General features: G+C 39.6%; 1 protein-coding gene across 3 annotated transcripts in view; it reads left to right on the top strand.

Annotated features, from left to right (window-relative positions):
- The first annotated feature begins 292 nt into the window (after window positions 1-292).
- The window catches only part of hace1 (HECT domain and ankyrin repeat containing E3 ubiquitin protein ligase 1), a 38,045-nt gene continuing 21,076 nt past the window's right edge, over window positions 293-17,261 (top strand). The window contains exons 1-11 of one of the 3 annotated variants that reach the window (XM_062992184.1): window positions 293-403; window positions 4,086-4,140; window positions 4,233-4,322; window positions 4,694-4,798; window positions 6,291-6,366; window positions 6,464-6,595; window positions 8,636-8,718; window positions 13,579-13,675; window positions 14,007-14,108; window positions 14,199-14,305; window positions 14,390-14,540. In XM_062992184.1, the coding sequence (XP_062848254.1) occupies window positions 313-403; window positions 4,086-4,140; window positions 4,233-4,322; window positions 4,694-4,798; window positions 6,291-6,366; window positions 6,464-6,595; window positions 8,636-8,718; window positions 13,579-13,675; window positions 14,007-14,108; window positions 14,199-14,305; window positions 14,390-14,540 (1,089 nt within the window). In that variant the 5' untranslated portion in view covers window positions 293-312. The remainder of the gene's footprint in view (window positions 404-4,085; window positions 4,141-4,232; window positions 4,323-4,693; window positions 4,799-6,290; window positions 6,367-6,463; window positions 6,596-8,635; window positions 8,719-13,578; window positions 13,676-14,006; window positions 14,109-14,198; window positions 14,306-14,389; window positions 14,541-17,261) is intronic. The other 2 variants (XM_062992185.1, XM_062992186.1) reach the window with 2 other exon arrangements.

Raw genomic sequence — 17,261 nt, forward strand, 5'->3', positions numbered from 1 at the left:
GGCAGCCAGACTGGCAGACATTTGGTTATACAGTAAACACGGTCATTTTTGTAGTCTCTTTGTAGTGTGAGACAATAAAACTACATTACCCAGAATGCACCGCAGGAATAATAAAAACAGGAAGTAAGTGCTAGGGAAATGTCAAATGAATCAGAGAGGAGCGTCATGTGTGGGTTTGTTGTATTAAACGATCCAGTGCCAACCGTCTTTACGAAATGGATAACCTAATAAATTAGAGTCTTTAATGCGGTTCAGAGATAAGAGTGCCAGAAGCTTAATTCCAGCCGTTCCATCAGGGGATTTGCTACTCGTATGATGGAAAGAGCGATGGAGCAGTTCAACGTACAGCTGAACCGGCTAACGCGCTCATTACGGCGTGCCAGGACAGTGGAGCTCCCCGAGGGTAAGACTGGCACAACACTGATTTATCTCCCATCGCAGAGACTGGGCATTTCTAATGTATACCATTATCTGTAGAAGCTCTACTACAGTCTCAGCCTCTGGTTTAACCCCACCAGAACTTACAGTACTACAGTCAGGCCTGTACATGCTGAGTGAATGCGTTATTTCATGTAATACAGGCTACACACATGAATATAATGGATCCAGATAAACCACCAACAAAACACCAGTAAGACGCACCCCATCATGCCTTTGATAAACTGACATTTCTGGCCACATCCCAAACCGCATGCTTCTGTATGTAATTCAATAATAGTTCCCTACAAAGTCAAAAGCAGAAACTGCCCATAGAAATAATGACTTTTTGTGTGTTTACACAATGTCCAGCCGAACAAGTAGTAGTCTAGTAACTTGATAGAATTCAGGGGGCAGAATAATACTATTTAAATTTAATTATTCAAAATAAACATAAACATATTCAGAATATGTATTTTGAATATAAAAAAATGAATACAGGTTTATTATTTAAAGAAAATATTTCATGCTTTATATGAAGTTGTTTTTCCCCCCCACAAAATGAAGATAACACTTTATTGACCCCTGATTGGAGTTTGTTTGTTTGTTTATTAGGATTTTAACGTCATGTTTTACACTTCACGTTCATGACAGGAACGGTAGTTACTCATCACACAAGGTTCATCAGTTCACAAGTTTATGTCAAACACAGTCATGGACGATTTAGTGTCTCCAATTTAACTCACTTGCACGTCTTTGGACTGTGGGAGGAAACCGGAGCACCCGGAGTAAACCCACGCAGACACGGGGAGAACATGCAAACTCCACACAGAAAGGACCCGGACCGCCCCACCTGGGGATCGAACCCAGGACCATCTTGCTGTGAGGCGACAGTGCTACCCTCTGAGCCACCGTGCCGCCCCCTGATCAGAGTAAATAAAAATTGGGCTGTTCAGAAACATTTGCAGATTTTTTCACCCTTGAGTTGAAACACATTTAAGGTTTTTATACCAAATGCACCAACATGCATATATTATGGGAAGGATTTTCATAGCTGATATGAGCCCAAAAACTTAAGTACCACTATTGTTGACAAATAAAATAAAGAATTACTTAGGATTAAAGCACAATTTAATACTACTTGACATTAGGGTACATTTACCTGACTATTTGACTGTTCATTTGGGATTGAATATCACAGATCTTAGTTCATTCAAAAAAGTTTATTATGTTTTCTTCATTAGCCTAAATAATTCATTTACATTTACATTTTCGGCATTTAGCAGATGCCTTTATCCAAAGCGACTTACATTATGGTTACAGTGTACAGTCTGAGCAATTGTGGGTTAAGGGCCTTGCTCAAGGGCCCAGCAGTGGCAACCTGGCAGTCGTGGGGTTTAAACCAGCAACCTTCTGCTTACTAGCCCAGTACTCTAACCACTAGGCTACAACTGCCCTTATAAAAAGGATTTTATTACAAAAAAACGAAACATTTGTATTTAGTTCCATATACAGGTTAGGGGGGAAAATCTGAGTACAGGTTTATTATTTGAAGTAAATACTTTATGCTTAACATGAAAATGTTTTCTGCCACAAAATTAAGATAACACTTTATTGACCCCTGGATGGAGTAAATAGAAATCGGGCTGTTCTGAAACATTTGCTGATTGTTTCACCCTTGAGTTGAAACTTGAAAGTTGGATGATTTACATATTTAAAATCTTTTATACCAAATAAAACATGCACATATGATGGGAAGGAAAAGTCAAATATTGGTGTCATAATTTCCATAGCTAATATAAGCCCATTCATTTAAGGCCCACTATTTTTGGGTAATAGTAAATTATTTAGGTTAACAGCACAAATAAATACTGCTTGACCTTGGGGTACATTTACTTGACTATTAGCAAGAAGGTCCTGGGTTCGATCCCCAGGTGGGGCGGTCCGTGTCCTTTCTGTGTGGAGTTTGCATGTTCTCCCCGTGTCCACGTGGGTTTCCCTCCGGGTGCTCCGGTTTCCTCCCACAGTCCAAAGACATGCAAGTGAGTTAAATTGGAGACACAAAATTGTCCATGACTGTGTTAGATATAACCTTGTGTGAACTGATGAACCTTGTGTGATGAGTAACTACCGTTCCTGTCATGAATGTAACCAAAGTGTAAAACATGACATTAAAATCCTAATAAATAAACAAACAAAACTTGACTATTTGACTGTTTTCGGGTGGCATGATTGCTCAGTGGGTAGCACTGTCGCCTCATAGCAAGAAGGTCCTGGATTCGATCCCCAGGTGGAGCGTCTCTGGTCCTTTCTGTGTGGAGTTTGCATGTTTTCCCCGTGTCTGCCTGGGTTTCCTCGGGGAGCTCCGGTTTCCTCCCACAGTCCAATGCATGCAAGTGAGGTAAATTGGGGATACAAAATTGTCCATGACTGTGTTTGACATTAAACTTGTGAAATGATGAATCTTGTGTAATGAGTAACTACCTGTTTTGTCATGAATGTAACCAAAGTGTGTAAACATGATGTTAAAATCCAAATAAATAAATTTTACTGTTTATTTGTTTAAATATCATGCCCAGATCTTGGTTTATTCTAAAATGTTTTATGTTTTCTTTATTATCCTATATAATTTGACATTTAATTAGAATCGCATGTGCCTTATTCTATTATAAAGAAGGAAAAAAAAAACCTCACAAACATCTACCTCTTTAATTACATTTTTTTATAGCCCTTGTGTGTGGGGGCAGCAATAAAGAGCTTGAGTTGGGGCGGGAGGGGGTGAAAAAACATATTTGCTTGTTAGTTACTTAGTAGGTACAGTAGTCTCTGTGCTGTAAAGCTTCAGGTCATTTTATTGTGGATTTAAGCATTCTTATGTGGGTTTTCTGTAGGTACACAATTTACTTTTACTTCCCAACACATCCTTGTAGTTGTACTGGTTGCTCTAAATTACCTGTGGGTGTTTGTTTGTTTGTTTATTAGGATTTTAATGTCATGTTTTACACGTTGGTTACATTCATGACAGGAACGGTAGCTACTTGTTACACAAGGTTCATCAGTTCACAAAGTTATATCGAACACAGTCATGGACAATTTAGTATCTCCAAATCACCTCACTTGCATGTCTTTGGACTGTGGGAGGAAACCCACGCGGACACGGGGAGAACATGCAAACTCCACGCCCCACCTGTGGGTGTAAATATAAATGGGTGTAAATATAAGTGTGGTGGTCTGTGATGAACTGAATATCAACAAATGAATGAATTGGAACACACCTTAATGCTTTGCACAATATATCTGTAGAGCTTGATGACACAGCTGCCTGTTAATTCACCTGTTGTGCATCCAGATGTACAGCCAGCACCACAATGGTCTGGGTGTCCCACAAAAGAAATGGCAAAGCAATATTGGGAGATTTTAACTGTTCACGTTGTGCAAGTGTGCACATTATTTAGGGAAGGATGGTAGGGTAAAGAAATATTTTGAAAGCTGTTTAAAGTTTTAAAATTACTGTAGAACTGTAACTGCTGTTGTAGACCTGCATTTACAAGCTGCACTGGACCCTTTATAGAAGGCTAATTTAAAACTGCTATCCCTGCTGTTATTCTTGGATAAATTCCCTTCTCAAAACACTAATGTGAAGTCATTGTTTATTACATTTTTTACAGACAATGAGACAGCTGTCTACACCCTTATGCCCATGGTGATGGCTGATCAACACAGGTAGGGCTACAAAGCAAAAAAAAAAAAAGCCAAGCATAGTTCTCTTTTTCTTTGTGTGTCCAATGTCCTTAAAAATATTCTTTTTCTTATAGATCAGTCTCAGAATTGTTGTTAAATTCCAAGTTTGATGTGAACTATGCCTTTGGCCGAGTGAAAAGAAGCCTTCTCCATATAGCAGCCAAGTAAGGAGCCGTCTGAATGTCTGTTTGGCTGTTAACTGGCCTTAACTTAAATCTGTTAAGTTAAAAAATATGTTATTTGGTACATTTACAAACACATACACTGGACATATCTGGTTTCTTTCTTTTTTCTCCACTGATATCAGGCTTTTATCATGTGCACTCAGTAATAATAATACTGTACATCTTTTGGCAAGCTTGTTGCTTTATGCTAATTGTCTCAGATATTTGTATAGCAGATTTTATACGTTATGTTGGTGGATCCGATTATTAATGAATCCAGGAGTGATCCTGAAATAAAGAGCAGTATAGACTCTTATAATATTTATTAACTGCACATAGATATAATAGTGGCTCTTTCCCCCCGTCCTTAGCTGTGGGTCAGTGGAGTGTCTGATTCTCTTACTAAAGCGTGGTGCAAACCCAAACTACCAGGACATCTCTGGCTGTACCCCACTCCACCTAGCAGCAAGAAATGGGTAAAGTACTTTTTTTCTATAATCATGCACCATTTGGCACCATACTGGTTACAAAATGTCACTTCTACTATTTTTTGTATTTGTTTGTTTATTAGGATTTTAACGTCACGTTTTTACACACTGGTTACATTCATGACAGAAACGCTAGTTACTCGTTACACAAGATTCATCAGTTTACAAGTTTAATGTCAAACACAGTCATGGACAATTTTGTATCTTTAATTCACCTCACTTGCATGTCTTTGGGAGGAAACCGGAGCTTCCGGAGGAAACCCACACAGACATGGGGAGAACATGCAAACTCCAGAAAGAAGCGACCCAGACTGCCCCACCTGGGAATCGAACCAAGGTCCTTCTTGCTTTGAGGTGACAGTGCTACCCACTAAGCCACCGTGTCGCCCTGAACAGTGTATTTAAAGAGCTCCAGTTTTTATTGTACATCAGAGCAGTCCATTCATCATGGGGCAGGTTGTAAAAATTAAATGCTTATTAGAAAAAAAAAACCTTTAGCTTACTTACTTATCAAAATCATGAGCTATAAAAAGCCTACTATTTCTATTTTCATTTTTTTGATACATAATGTGTAAACTAGTTGTTTAAAAAAGCATTAAATGGCTTTATTTGTACTACGGTTAATATAGTTTATTTTTACCTGAGGACATTGCGAATAATAGAGCTGCACTTAAACTCTTTTTTAAAGAAATGTCATTTTAATTAAATTTACTGTATTTAGAAAAGTCAATACCAGGAAAAAAGCCAACAAATCTATTGTTTGACATCGTTTTAATGTTTACCTTAAATTAGATGCTCTGTCCTAAACTGCCTACTGCTGTACTATATAGTATTTCCATAAAGCTGAACTGTAAAGCATATTGTACCATATCTGCTTTTAACCGGTTAATTAAAGACCAGGCTTACAACATTTTTTCCTTAATATTATTGTGCTAAATGGCATACTTACCCTTCTACAGGTCAGGTCTAGTGATCTATAAGGTTAGAGTAAAAGTTTAAACTTGCCCTCTCTTTTAATTCTTTAAAAAGAACAAAAGGGCGGCACTGTGGCTCAGTGGGTAGCACTGTCGCCTCACAGCAAGAAGGTCCTGGGTTTGATTCCCAGGTAGAGGGGGAATCCGGCTTTCTGTGTGGAGTTTGCATGTTCACCCCGTGTCTGTGTGGGTCGAGCTTCGGTTTCCTCCCACAGTCCAAAGATGTGCAGTCAGGTTAATTGGAGATACAAAATTGTCCACGACTGTGTTTGACATTGAAGACTGATGAATTGAAAACTGATGAATCTTGTGTAACCAGTGACCACCTGTGCTGTGATGAATGTAACCAAAGTGTGTAAAACATGACGTTAAAATCCTAATAAATAAATAAAAAGAACAAAAAAATCTATAACTTTAATTGTATGTTTTTTTTAATACTGGATTTATTGTACAGTATTGTTCAGAAAATGACTTTGTGTGAATTTGTGTACACGTTACTTTGACAGGCAGAAAAAGTGCATGGCTAGGCTGTTGGAGTACAATGCAGATGTTAACATCTGCAACAACGAAGGCCTAACTGCAGTAAGTATATATCTAAATTTCAAAATGTTTGATTTTGTCTGTATGGTGTCAGACTGGACTTCATATGCACTCCCGTCCTTTTGTACTGTGTCTATAGATTCACTGGCTGGCAGTGAATGGCAGGACGGAGCTGCTTCATGACTTAGTGCAACATGTTTCTAATGTGGATGTGGAGGATGCCATGGGTCAGACAGCCTTACATGTGGCCTGTCAGAATGGACACAAGACTGTAAGACTTTTATAATCACTACTACAGGGGCTATTTAAAATGTGCAAGTGTAGGGGATAAGCACCGTCTCTTATTTCTATGCGTCTGTATTTATGTACCCTGCAGAGGTAGGTAACTCAGGGTGCTAACATAATTTTGGGTGGCGCAGCAGCTTAAATCAGTGCCAGACAGTTACAGGGTCTTAGGAGCCTGGATTCAAATCTTACCTCCGTTTCTCTCTGTGGGTTTTGGCAAGTCATTTATGTGGGTATACTTTGTGTGATTTTAGAAGACATGCTCTCAGACTGCTAGATAGAGAAGCATGATTCATTATTCCACAAAACATGTTTCCACTGCTTTAAAGTCCAGTGGCAGAGTCCAGTGGCAGCATGCTTTACGCCACTCCATCGCGGGTGACACGGTGGCTCAGTGGGTAGCACTTTCGTCTCACTGCAAAAAGGTCCTGGGTTTCATCCCCAGGTGGGGCGATCTGGGTCCTTTCTGTGTGGAGTTTGCATGTTCTCCCCAGTCCAAAGACGTGCAAGTGAGGTGAATTAGAGATACAAATCTCAAAAATTTGAGATATGTGTTTGATATTAAAGACTTGAACTGATGAATCTTGTGTAATGAGTAACTACCGTTTCTGTCATGAATGTAACCAAAGAGTGTAAAACATGGCGTTAAAATCCTAATAAATACATAAATACACCACTCCATCCGATGCCTGACATTGTGCTTGGTGATAAAAGGCTTGCATTCAGCTGCTTGGCCATATAAACCCATGCCATGAAGCTCCTTTCTGCTGATGTTAATGCCAGAGAATGTTTGGGTACTGAGTCAGCATAGCATTGACAATTTTAATGCACTCTCTACCTCAGCACTCTGAAACCCTGCTCTGTAACTTTACGTGTGTGGTTTCCACTTTTCAATTATCCCACTCACAGCTGATTTTAAGATCGTTTAAGATCTAGGACACAAAAATGACACAAAATGCAGCGAAAGCATCCTATCACAGAACCATGCTCAAAGTCAGTGAGATTTTTAGATGGACTCATTCATTTACAAATGTTTGCAGACTGCATGGCTAGGAGCATAATTTTATACACCTGTAGCAATGGGACTGAATGAAACAACTGAATTCAATGATTAAAAGAAGTGCATATGGTATATTCATAAATTCTATAAGCACAGAAGTATTAGGACACGGTATAACATAATTAGGGCTTTACTAAATTCACAGGAAAATGTGCTTAAGTTCACTGACCTCGTTTTTCAAAAATCACAGATTTCACGGAAGTGCCACATTTCACAACAGTCATTAAATAACACTCATAAATTGAATGATAGAATAAATGGAAGATACAATACACAGCACAGCCTTCCTTAATAGTTGAATGTGAACCTAGAACATCCAGCGACAATGTGAGGCTCTGTGTCAGATACGAAAATTCTCTTCCGTGTCCACAGAATTGGTTGGGAGTTTTCCTAACTCAGTTACCTGAGTCGTATTTTTAGCTGCTTTAGACTTGGACATCTTGGACATTTTGACTAAATTTTTAACTGAATTGCCATAGGATTGCTAAGACACTTGAGGCACTTGAACGCTATGCAAATTATTTTTATTTCTTTTATTTTATTTTTTTTCCCAATTTAGTGTAGTCAATCTGCTAGTGGTGCCCAAGGAGGGGGTGACTTGACTGACACACACTCCCTCCGATGTGTGCGCAGTCTACTGATGCCTTCTTTTACACCCACACCTTTTATTAGTTTTAATCAGAGCTTTGAGTATTAAAAATGGCAATGTATTATTATAACTTAAAGTTTGAATGTTGCTCTTATAACAGTCACTAGCTTTTATCTATTGCGAAAAGGTAAACTGAATTTGGCAGTAATGACTTGTCAGTGGTTACTGCCACTCATGATTAACGATCAGGCTTGTCTCTTATTTAATGGTTCACTGTTATATGTTATATTTCTCATAATAAAATAACTCAAGGGTTTATTTCATCATGTGTCTGGCTGTGTCTAACAATAGTTTTTTTTCCTTGTTGATTTCTGCAGACAGTGCTGTGCCTTCTGGACAGTGGAGCAGACATCAATCGTCCCAACGTCTCTGGAGCTACCCCTCTCTACTTTGCCTGCAGGTCAGTATAAATACTGCCAGGAAAGTTTGCACATAGAACTCAGAACCTTAGCACTAGTAATAGGAGAAATGGATCAGATAGAATCATACAGGATTAATCATATAGCAAAAGCAAAGCAAAAAAGCTTTGTTTACAGAAGTCTGTTTATTGTTAGACATTAATGGGACACAGTGGATAATTAATTAATTACCAGTAATTGTGTTGAATTCAAAACCATATTTTTTGGGACAGTGGTAGCCTAGTGGATAGAGCTTTGGGCTGTCCGTCAAAAGGTTGAGAGTTCGGATTCCAGCTCTGCCATGCTGCCACTGTTGGGCCCTTGAGCAAGGCCCTTCACCTTATCTGCTCTGACCTTAGCTTCCAAACAAAGAATTTAGATTAGATTAGATTAGATTCAACTTTATTGTCATTGTGCAGAGTACAAGTACAGAGCCAACAAAATGCAGTAGCATCTAACCAGAAGTGCAAGAAAGAGATTATTTACATATAAGTGCTGAAGTGACCAGATAAGTGAAAATGAAGAGACATATATTAAGAAGAGTAAACAGACAATGATTGTCCAGTGTGTAGACTAGTATATAATTACAAAGTTATGAAAGGTGACTACAGTGGCTAAATGAATGAAAATAAATAGAGTATATAAGTATAGAAGATACTATACAGTATATACATTATTGTGGTGCTGGTGTGATTAGTGCAATAGCAGACATCCCAAGTTGCAAAAACTCATTTCAGGGAGGTACCCCCGGACCTGGACCTCGACCCCGACCCCCCCAAGCCCCCCAAAAAAATAAAAAAAGCTAAAAAACCTCACCAAAGGATATGGGTGATAACAGAACTTTTAGGAGCTGCTAACTGAGCTACTAAGCTAACTGTTCGCATCACAAACACATTAATGTGTCCTACATAGTGCACTAGATAGTGTGAAAGATAATAGATTTATGTTCCCTACATAGTGCACTAGATTGTATATTAGAAAATAATTTATGTTCCTTACTTAGTGCACTAGATAGTGAATTAGACACTTGGTTTATGTTCCCTACACAGTGCACTAGATTGTATATCAGATCACGGATTCATGTTCCCTACATAGTGCACTAGAGGGTGTATTAGATAACGCATTCATGTTCACTACATAGTGCACTAGAAAGTATAACTAGATGATGATTTGTGTTCCTTACGTAGTGCACTAGATAGTGTATTACATAATTAATTATGTTCCCTACATAGTGCACTAAATTGTATATCAGATAATGGATTTATGTTCCCTACATTGTGCACTAGACAGTATAATTAGACAATTGATTTATGTTCCCTACACAGTGCGCTAGATTGTACAGTATATCAGATAACAGATTTAATACGCGATCGGGGGAATAAAGTCTGTGTCGCATGCGTGCGCGTTTGTGTGTGTGTGTGTGTGTTTGCGCGCGATCTTGGCTGCTCGTTCTAGATTCCGGGAGATTTTATCTGACTTGCGGGCATCAGGGAGCCGCTATGTATATGCGGGAGACTCCTGGAACTTCTGGGAGACTTGGGATGTCTGCAATAGTGCCATGTGCAAATTTGCAAATACTGATGATATGTACACAGATGAGATGAAACACTTGTAAAAAGTACAAAAGTTTAGTGCGATCCAGGGTGGAGTGATACTTTTACATTGGTGTGGTAGAGTTTAGTAGGGTTACAGCCTCTGGGGAAAAAACTCTTCCTGAGTCTGCTGGTACGAGAGCGGAGGCTCCTGTAACGCCTGCCAAACGGAAACAAGGTGAAAAGTCCATGGTTGGGATGAGAAACGTCCTTAATAATGTTCCTCGTTTTGCCCACGCACCGTTTATAGTAAATGTCCTGTATGGTGGGTAACTGGGTGCCGGTGATGCGTTGGGCGGTTTTAACCACCCGCTGGAGAGCTTTCCGGTCAGCTGTGGAGCTATTTGCCGTACCACACAGAGATGCAGTTTGTAAGAATGCTCTCAATGGTACAGCTGTACTGTACAGTTGTATTGTACATCTGTATGTGTGTATATATGACAAATACAGGCACTCTATTCTATTCTAATATTACTTTCACTCATCTCATCTGCAATAGCCGTTGATGTTTGATCTTAAAAATGTCATCATGCCGCCCAGGTGGCGCAGCAGAAAAAACACAAGCAGTTCACCAGAGCTGAGATATCGAATACATCGTATCGAAACCTGGCTCTGCCTGCCGGCTGAGGCTGAGCGGCCACATGAACAACGATTGGCCTGTTGTTCAGATAGTGGTGGGATTAAGCTGGATGGGGAGTCTCTCTCAGGCTAGTGCGATTATGACCTCTGCTGGCTGGTTGGTGGCACCTGCATGGAGATGGGTAGAGGGTGTGGCTCTCCGTACACAGCGCTGTACTGCACTCGTCAAGTGTGGGTGATAAGATGTTCGATTGCTGTGCACGTGTCGGAGGGGGCGTGGAGCAGCCTCGTCCTCCCCAATCAGGAGCGGGGACCAGCATTAGTGAAAAATTGGAATTCGCTAAAGTGGGAAAAAAAAATGTCATCGTTTTGTTTCTCAGTTGACAGGTGCTTGTGCTAGGGCAGTTGTAGCCTAGCGATTAAGGTACTGGACTAGTAATCAGAAGGTCGCTGGTTTAACCCCTACCACTACCAGGTTGCCAGTGTTGGGCGCTTGAGCAAGTCCCTTAATCCTTGATTGCTTAGACAATATACTCTCACACTACTGTAAGGTGCTTTGGATAAAAGCGTCTGCTAAATACCATAAATGTAAATGTGCTACAGAGGATTAAACCCTGATTTAAGGTATGCAGCACTTAATCATAACTGTGATACATTATGATACATGATGACATCTTATACGTTTGTTTTTAATAAGCCAGTTTAAACCAGGTTCGGTGTCTTATTCTTTTTCTTCTCACCACCTGCGAGGTGGAAGTAGGCAACCTGCTATCCGCAATAAAAACATTAGCATCGGAAAGGCTGACTGGCTCATCAGTAAGCACCTCATTTATATAATCCAACTGTAGATCCTAATGTTTTTGTATGTTTGAGGCAGTGAGGATTACAGGAGGAAATCTGTCAGGATCTGACTTCTGTGCAGACTAATGACACTCTGAATTAGATGAGAAGGCAATAACGACTAAGCACTTTTTTTGGCCCTTGTTGTATTGTGCCTAATACACTTTGATGAGTTGAGTTGCCAAGCAACAGTGTTTCTCATTCTCTCATTTCAATTACAAATAGCAGTCAATAGCTGTCTACTTGTAGTTACAAATACATGCATACAAGTGGGTTTCGTTTCTAATAAATAATTCAAAACTATAATTATTTGTGTATTGATGGGGTTATGAAAGGCTCTGTGTCTGCTTTGTGATTCATATCTTATGCTGTCAATAAAAAAAGGATTTTTTTTGTAGAACAGCTATATAGTGCTTGGTGATGCTGTCTGACTCATTTTAGTCAGTGTGGGCGATGTGGCAGAAATATTATATACTTACACTAGGAGACAAACTGTAATTTAATATAAAGGTATATTAGTCTAGTCAGGCTAATAAGTTTGATGGGTAACACTGTCACCTCACAGTGAGAAGGACCTGAGTTTGATTCACAGATGGAGCAGGGTCAGAGTTCTTTGTGTGTGGAGTTTGCATGGTCTTACCATGTCTGTGTGGGTTTCCTCTGGGAGCTCCAGTTTCCTTCCAAAGACATGCGATTAGATTAATCATGTGTAACCTGTAAACATAAAAAAAATCATATAAAAAATTTCTAAATTACAACAAAAACCCAAACAATGCTTTGTTAGCTTGTTGAAAGGACGTCCTCAGGATTAGTTTCTCAGACAATAACATAACATTTTCCGCTACTATGCATCAGTATATTGCTTTATTCATGTATTTTGATGATGTTTAATGCACTACTGTTTGAAGAAACAGCACTGTATCATTTATGATACTCACACTTCCTTCCTTTATTGTGTTCCTGGGATCATGCTCATAACTCTGTCTTCCTTAGACTTTTCAAGCATAATTATTGCCAGTTTTGAGTTCCAGTTTTGTTTAATCTGACTAGAGTGTATTGTTCCAGAAGTGTTCTAATGTGTCTAAATGTTTGTGTGGACTTTAGATGTGCATCCCTGTGCATTTTTTCTTTTTAGCAAAGTGGTGTTGCTTGGTGTGTATGAATAAAGTTGATTGTGGTACAGTTCAATGCTTATTGTTTTTGTGTAACTGCTGTTGCTGCTGCTTCAGGTTGTCCTACTACATTTTTTGAGTGACTGTGGTTTTGTCTCTTATCTCTATATTGAGGGCATGTCATCTTGGCTTGCATACTTTTGGCTCTATGAACATGAACTTTACTTGCAGATTATCAAACCAGTTGTACTGACAGCAGTATTTAAGGTGTTTGCTATGGTTCTGTAGCTTTTTACATTTTAGCGTAAACTTTGTTTTTCTTTGAAAACTTTTGTAAGCTCCTTTAACATGTTTGCTACATGTTCAGTGATGTTCTTACACATTAATTATCACTGTTGTTGTTGTTGTTGCATAGTAAAGATATTTTGAAATAATTTGATAATTCATAGAAGTTTGGAAAGCTTCAACCCTTTCTTAAATCTTAAACATGCACGTTTAAAACCTCGATGTCTTGCAATGCATTACCATTCACATTATAAACTCCTGGACAGTGGCATAATTAGGAGCTCATGGGTCAAAGTGCAAAAAAAAAAAAAATTGGGCCCCCTCAACAAAGTTACCCCCAGTAGTTACGCCTCTGCTCCTGGAACAATGATTCATGTCATTAGACGTGGTTTATGTAATTGTTGTGTTGCTTTGGTAATAAAGTGAAATAAAATGTTTCCTCATTTTTTTCCAGTCATGGCCAGAGGGACACAGCTCAGATCTTGCTTCTTAGGGGTGCTAAGTACCTGCCAGACAAAAATGGGGTCACACCTCTTGACCTTTGTGTACAGGTGAGTATCTTGTATTACTGGGATATGAAACTTTTTACCAGATAATAGTGTAATAGTTTGTGTATGAGAGACATGAATTTCTAATAACAGTAAACTGACCAATTATATTTTCCCACTAAATGGCTGGACTTCGAACTTTCTGTCTCAGGTGTAATATAGAATCATCAATAGTAGTGGTTCAACACTGATATGTTTCAGTGTAACACAAGTGCTGATTAGTTACTGCTAATTACTCGTTATCTTAAACACAGTGTATGTTAGAGTAGATGGAGCAGGGAAATCAGTAAACTGGCAGAGTTTGCAGTAAAAACTGTATCTGTATTCTTTTAAGGGTGGCTACGGGGAGACATGCGAGATTCTCATACAGCATCATGCCAGGCTGTTCCAGACTCTCATCCAGATGACTCAGAATGATGAATTAAAGGAGAACATGGTGAGATTTTGATCTCTTATTTTATCTATATTTTATCTAACATGTAGTTGTATTACTAATGTATTTGTGTATTTGTGTGTGTGGCTTTAGCTCAGGCAGGTTCTTGAGCATGTGTCTCAGCAAAATGACTCCAACTATCAGAGGATCCTGACCAGTCTGGCTGAGGTGGCCACCACCAATGGACACAAGCTGCTCAGGTAAGCTTCATTCAGCATCCTCTCAGCCATAAAGCACTTTTGATACATTAAGCTGATCTGTAATCCACTGCTTTTCCTTTTTAGTTTGTCTAGTAATTATGAGGCACAGATGAAGAGCATGCTTCGAATCGTACGGATCTTCTGCCATGTGTTTCGCATCGGTCCAGCCTCGCCTAGCAATGGTACTGACATGGGATACAATGGGAACAAAACCCAGCGCAGTCAGGTCTTCAAGGTCAGTGTGTTCTTTATTCAGTCGAAGCTTTATTACCGTGTCTCCAGTGAAAGTGTGAAAATGAATTCAGACAACCAGGAGACAGAGGTGCACTAAAATAGTTTGTCCAGAAGAGGGTACTAGCTGCTTATATTACACATTTCTACTCGGAGAGAAGTCTGTATGTTTTTGCCTTGATTCTTCTCCCACATGTTTACTTAAACAAAATATAATATACTATTTTGAATGGTGGCACAGATAATGCTGTCGTCTCCCAGCTAGCAGGGCCTGGATTTGGGTTTTGTCATTTCTGTGTGGAGTTTGCATGTTCTCCCTGTGTCCATTTGGGTTTCCTCCAGGTGCTCTGGTTTCCTTCCACAATTCTAAAGACATGCCGTCAGGCCAACTGGAGTGTGAGTGAGTGTGTGTGTGTGCTCTGTGATGGACTAACAACCTGTCCAGGGTGTTCCATACATTTGGCCCAATTGGTCAGACACACAGCGACCCTGATCAGGATAATGCTGTGGTAGAACAGACAACAAATCAATGAATGAATGAATAATATTTTATGAATGAATGAATATTAATTTGATGGCACTTGGGTGGTGCAGCAGTCTTGTGCTCTAGCCCGCCACCCCTGGGATCAAGGTTTGGATCTCAGTGGTGCTGTTGGCTGGTCAGGCATCTACACAGGCTCTGTCTGGGAAAGGAGAGGTCCTTATGTGGACACCCCTCCTGAATATTGAGATCATTTGTTTCATTTATTTATATTTATTTATTAGGATTCATGATAGGATGGGTAGTTTCAGGTTACACATGATACATCAGTTCAGGTTCAGTGTCAATCACAGTCACGACCAATTTTTTATCTCCAATTCACCTCACTTGCACGTCTTTGTACTGTGGGAGGAAACCGAAGCTCCCGGAGGAAACCCACACAGACACAGGGAGAACATGCAAACTTCACACAAAAATGACTCGAAAATCGACACCAGGATCTTCCAGCAGTGAGGCGACATCGCTACCCATCGAGCCACTGTACTGTCCAAAACTATTCATATACAAACTAATTTGGTGCTTCTAAATTTGTAGCAGCAGTTTGGGGAAGGCCTCTTTTTGGTTCAGCATGACCATAAACCATAACCATAGTGCAGAAAGCAAAGCACTATGCTTGATGATGTGAAGAAACTTTACCAAATTGGAATGTTGTCTGTGCGTCAGTCTTTCTCATTTAACATCAGTGCTCTTTTGACCTAATAAGTACAAATTCTCACAGACACACTTCAACTTTTGTGAAATAGCTTACCAGAAAAATGGAGGCTGTAATAGCTGCAAGGAAGCCCCCTTACTCATAGTAGGTGCTCATGATTTTGGAACAGAATGTCCAACATGCTTATGGTCTGGTCATATAAAGTAGATTTTAATAGGATTATTGTATAAATTGTTGAGAGCATAAAAATGCATCGAAGGATTCTCTACATTAAAGGCAATCTGGCATTTCAAATAGCATACAAGGGTGGCACAATGACTCTGTGGGTAGCACTGTCGCACAGCAAGAAGGTCCTGGATTCGATTTCCAGGTGGAGCGGTCGGGGTCCTTTTTGTGTGGAGTTTGCATGTTCTCCCCGTGTCTGTGTGGGTTTACACCGGGAGCTCCGGTTTCCTCTTACAGTCCAAAGACATGCAAGTGAGACTGTGACTGTGTTTGACTCTCAATGACTGTGTTTGACATTAAATGAATCTTGTGTAACCAGTTACTACCTGTCCTGTCATTAATTTTACCAAAGTGTGTAAAACATGACGTTAAAATTCTAATAAAATAAAATTAATGCGAATTTTGCATTTCCAAATAATGTGTTTTAGTGTTCTATCATGAAACAGTGGGATGTTTATAAGTACTGGACACACTGATCTGAATATTAGCCACATTTGTGAAATATTTTGTATGTTTTGAGCCCTTTTGTGATTCCTGAACACACAGCCCTTCACATGTGTGCATACACCGATCAGGCATAACATTATGACCACCTTCCTATACCCCATACGCAACAACTTGCAATGCACTGTGTATTCTGACACCTTTTTATCAGAACCAGCATTAACTTCTTTAGCAATTTGAGCTACAGTAGTTTGTCTGTTGGATCGGACCGCACGGACCAGCCTTCGCTCCTCATGTGAATCAATGAAGTCGCCGGTTTACCACTGTTCCTTTCTTGGACCACTTTTGATAGATACTGACCACTGCAGACCTGGAACACCCCACCAGAGCTGCAGTTTTGGAGATGCTCTGACCCAGTCGTCTAGCCATCACAATTTGGCCCTTGTCAAACTCACTCAAATCCTTACGGTCGCTCATTTTTCCTGCTTCTAACATCAACTTTGAGGATAAAATGTTCACTTGCTGCCTAATATATCCCACCCACTAACAGGTGCCGTGACGAAGAGGTAATCAGTGTTATTCACTTCACCTGTCAGTGGTCATAATGTTATGCCTGGTCAGTGTATGTTCATGTTTACTTTCAGATAGTGTAGGCTGATTCACTGTTTAAATGAGGAAAATATTATTGGAAAATACTATTTAAAAAATATATTATAAGATGAAAAATGAGCTGCAATAAGACAAGAAAATAAAAGGCAATTGAACTGACAAAACCGTTTTAGAGGTATCAACCTTGCTAAAGATTTAGCAAGGGCCAGTGATAGCTCAGTGGGTAAGGTACTGGACTAGTAAACAGAAGGTTG

This window comes from Trichomycterus rosablanca, chromosome 3 (genome assembly GCF_030014385.1).
Source record: "Trichomycterus rosablanca isolate fTriRos1 chromosome 3, fTriRos1.hap1, whole genome shotgun sequence".
In the NCBI taxonomy this organism is placed as follows: domain Eukaryota; kingdom Metazoa; phylum Chordata; class Actinopteri; order Siluriformes; family Trichomycteridae; genus Trichomycterus; species Trichomycterus rosablanca.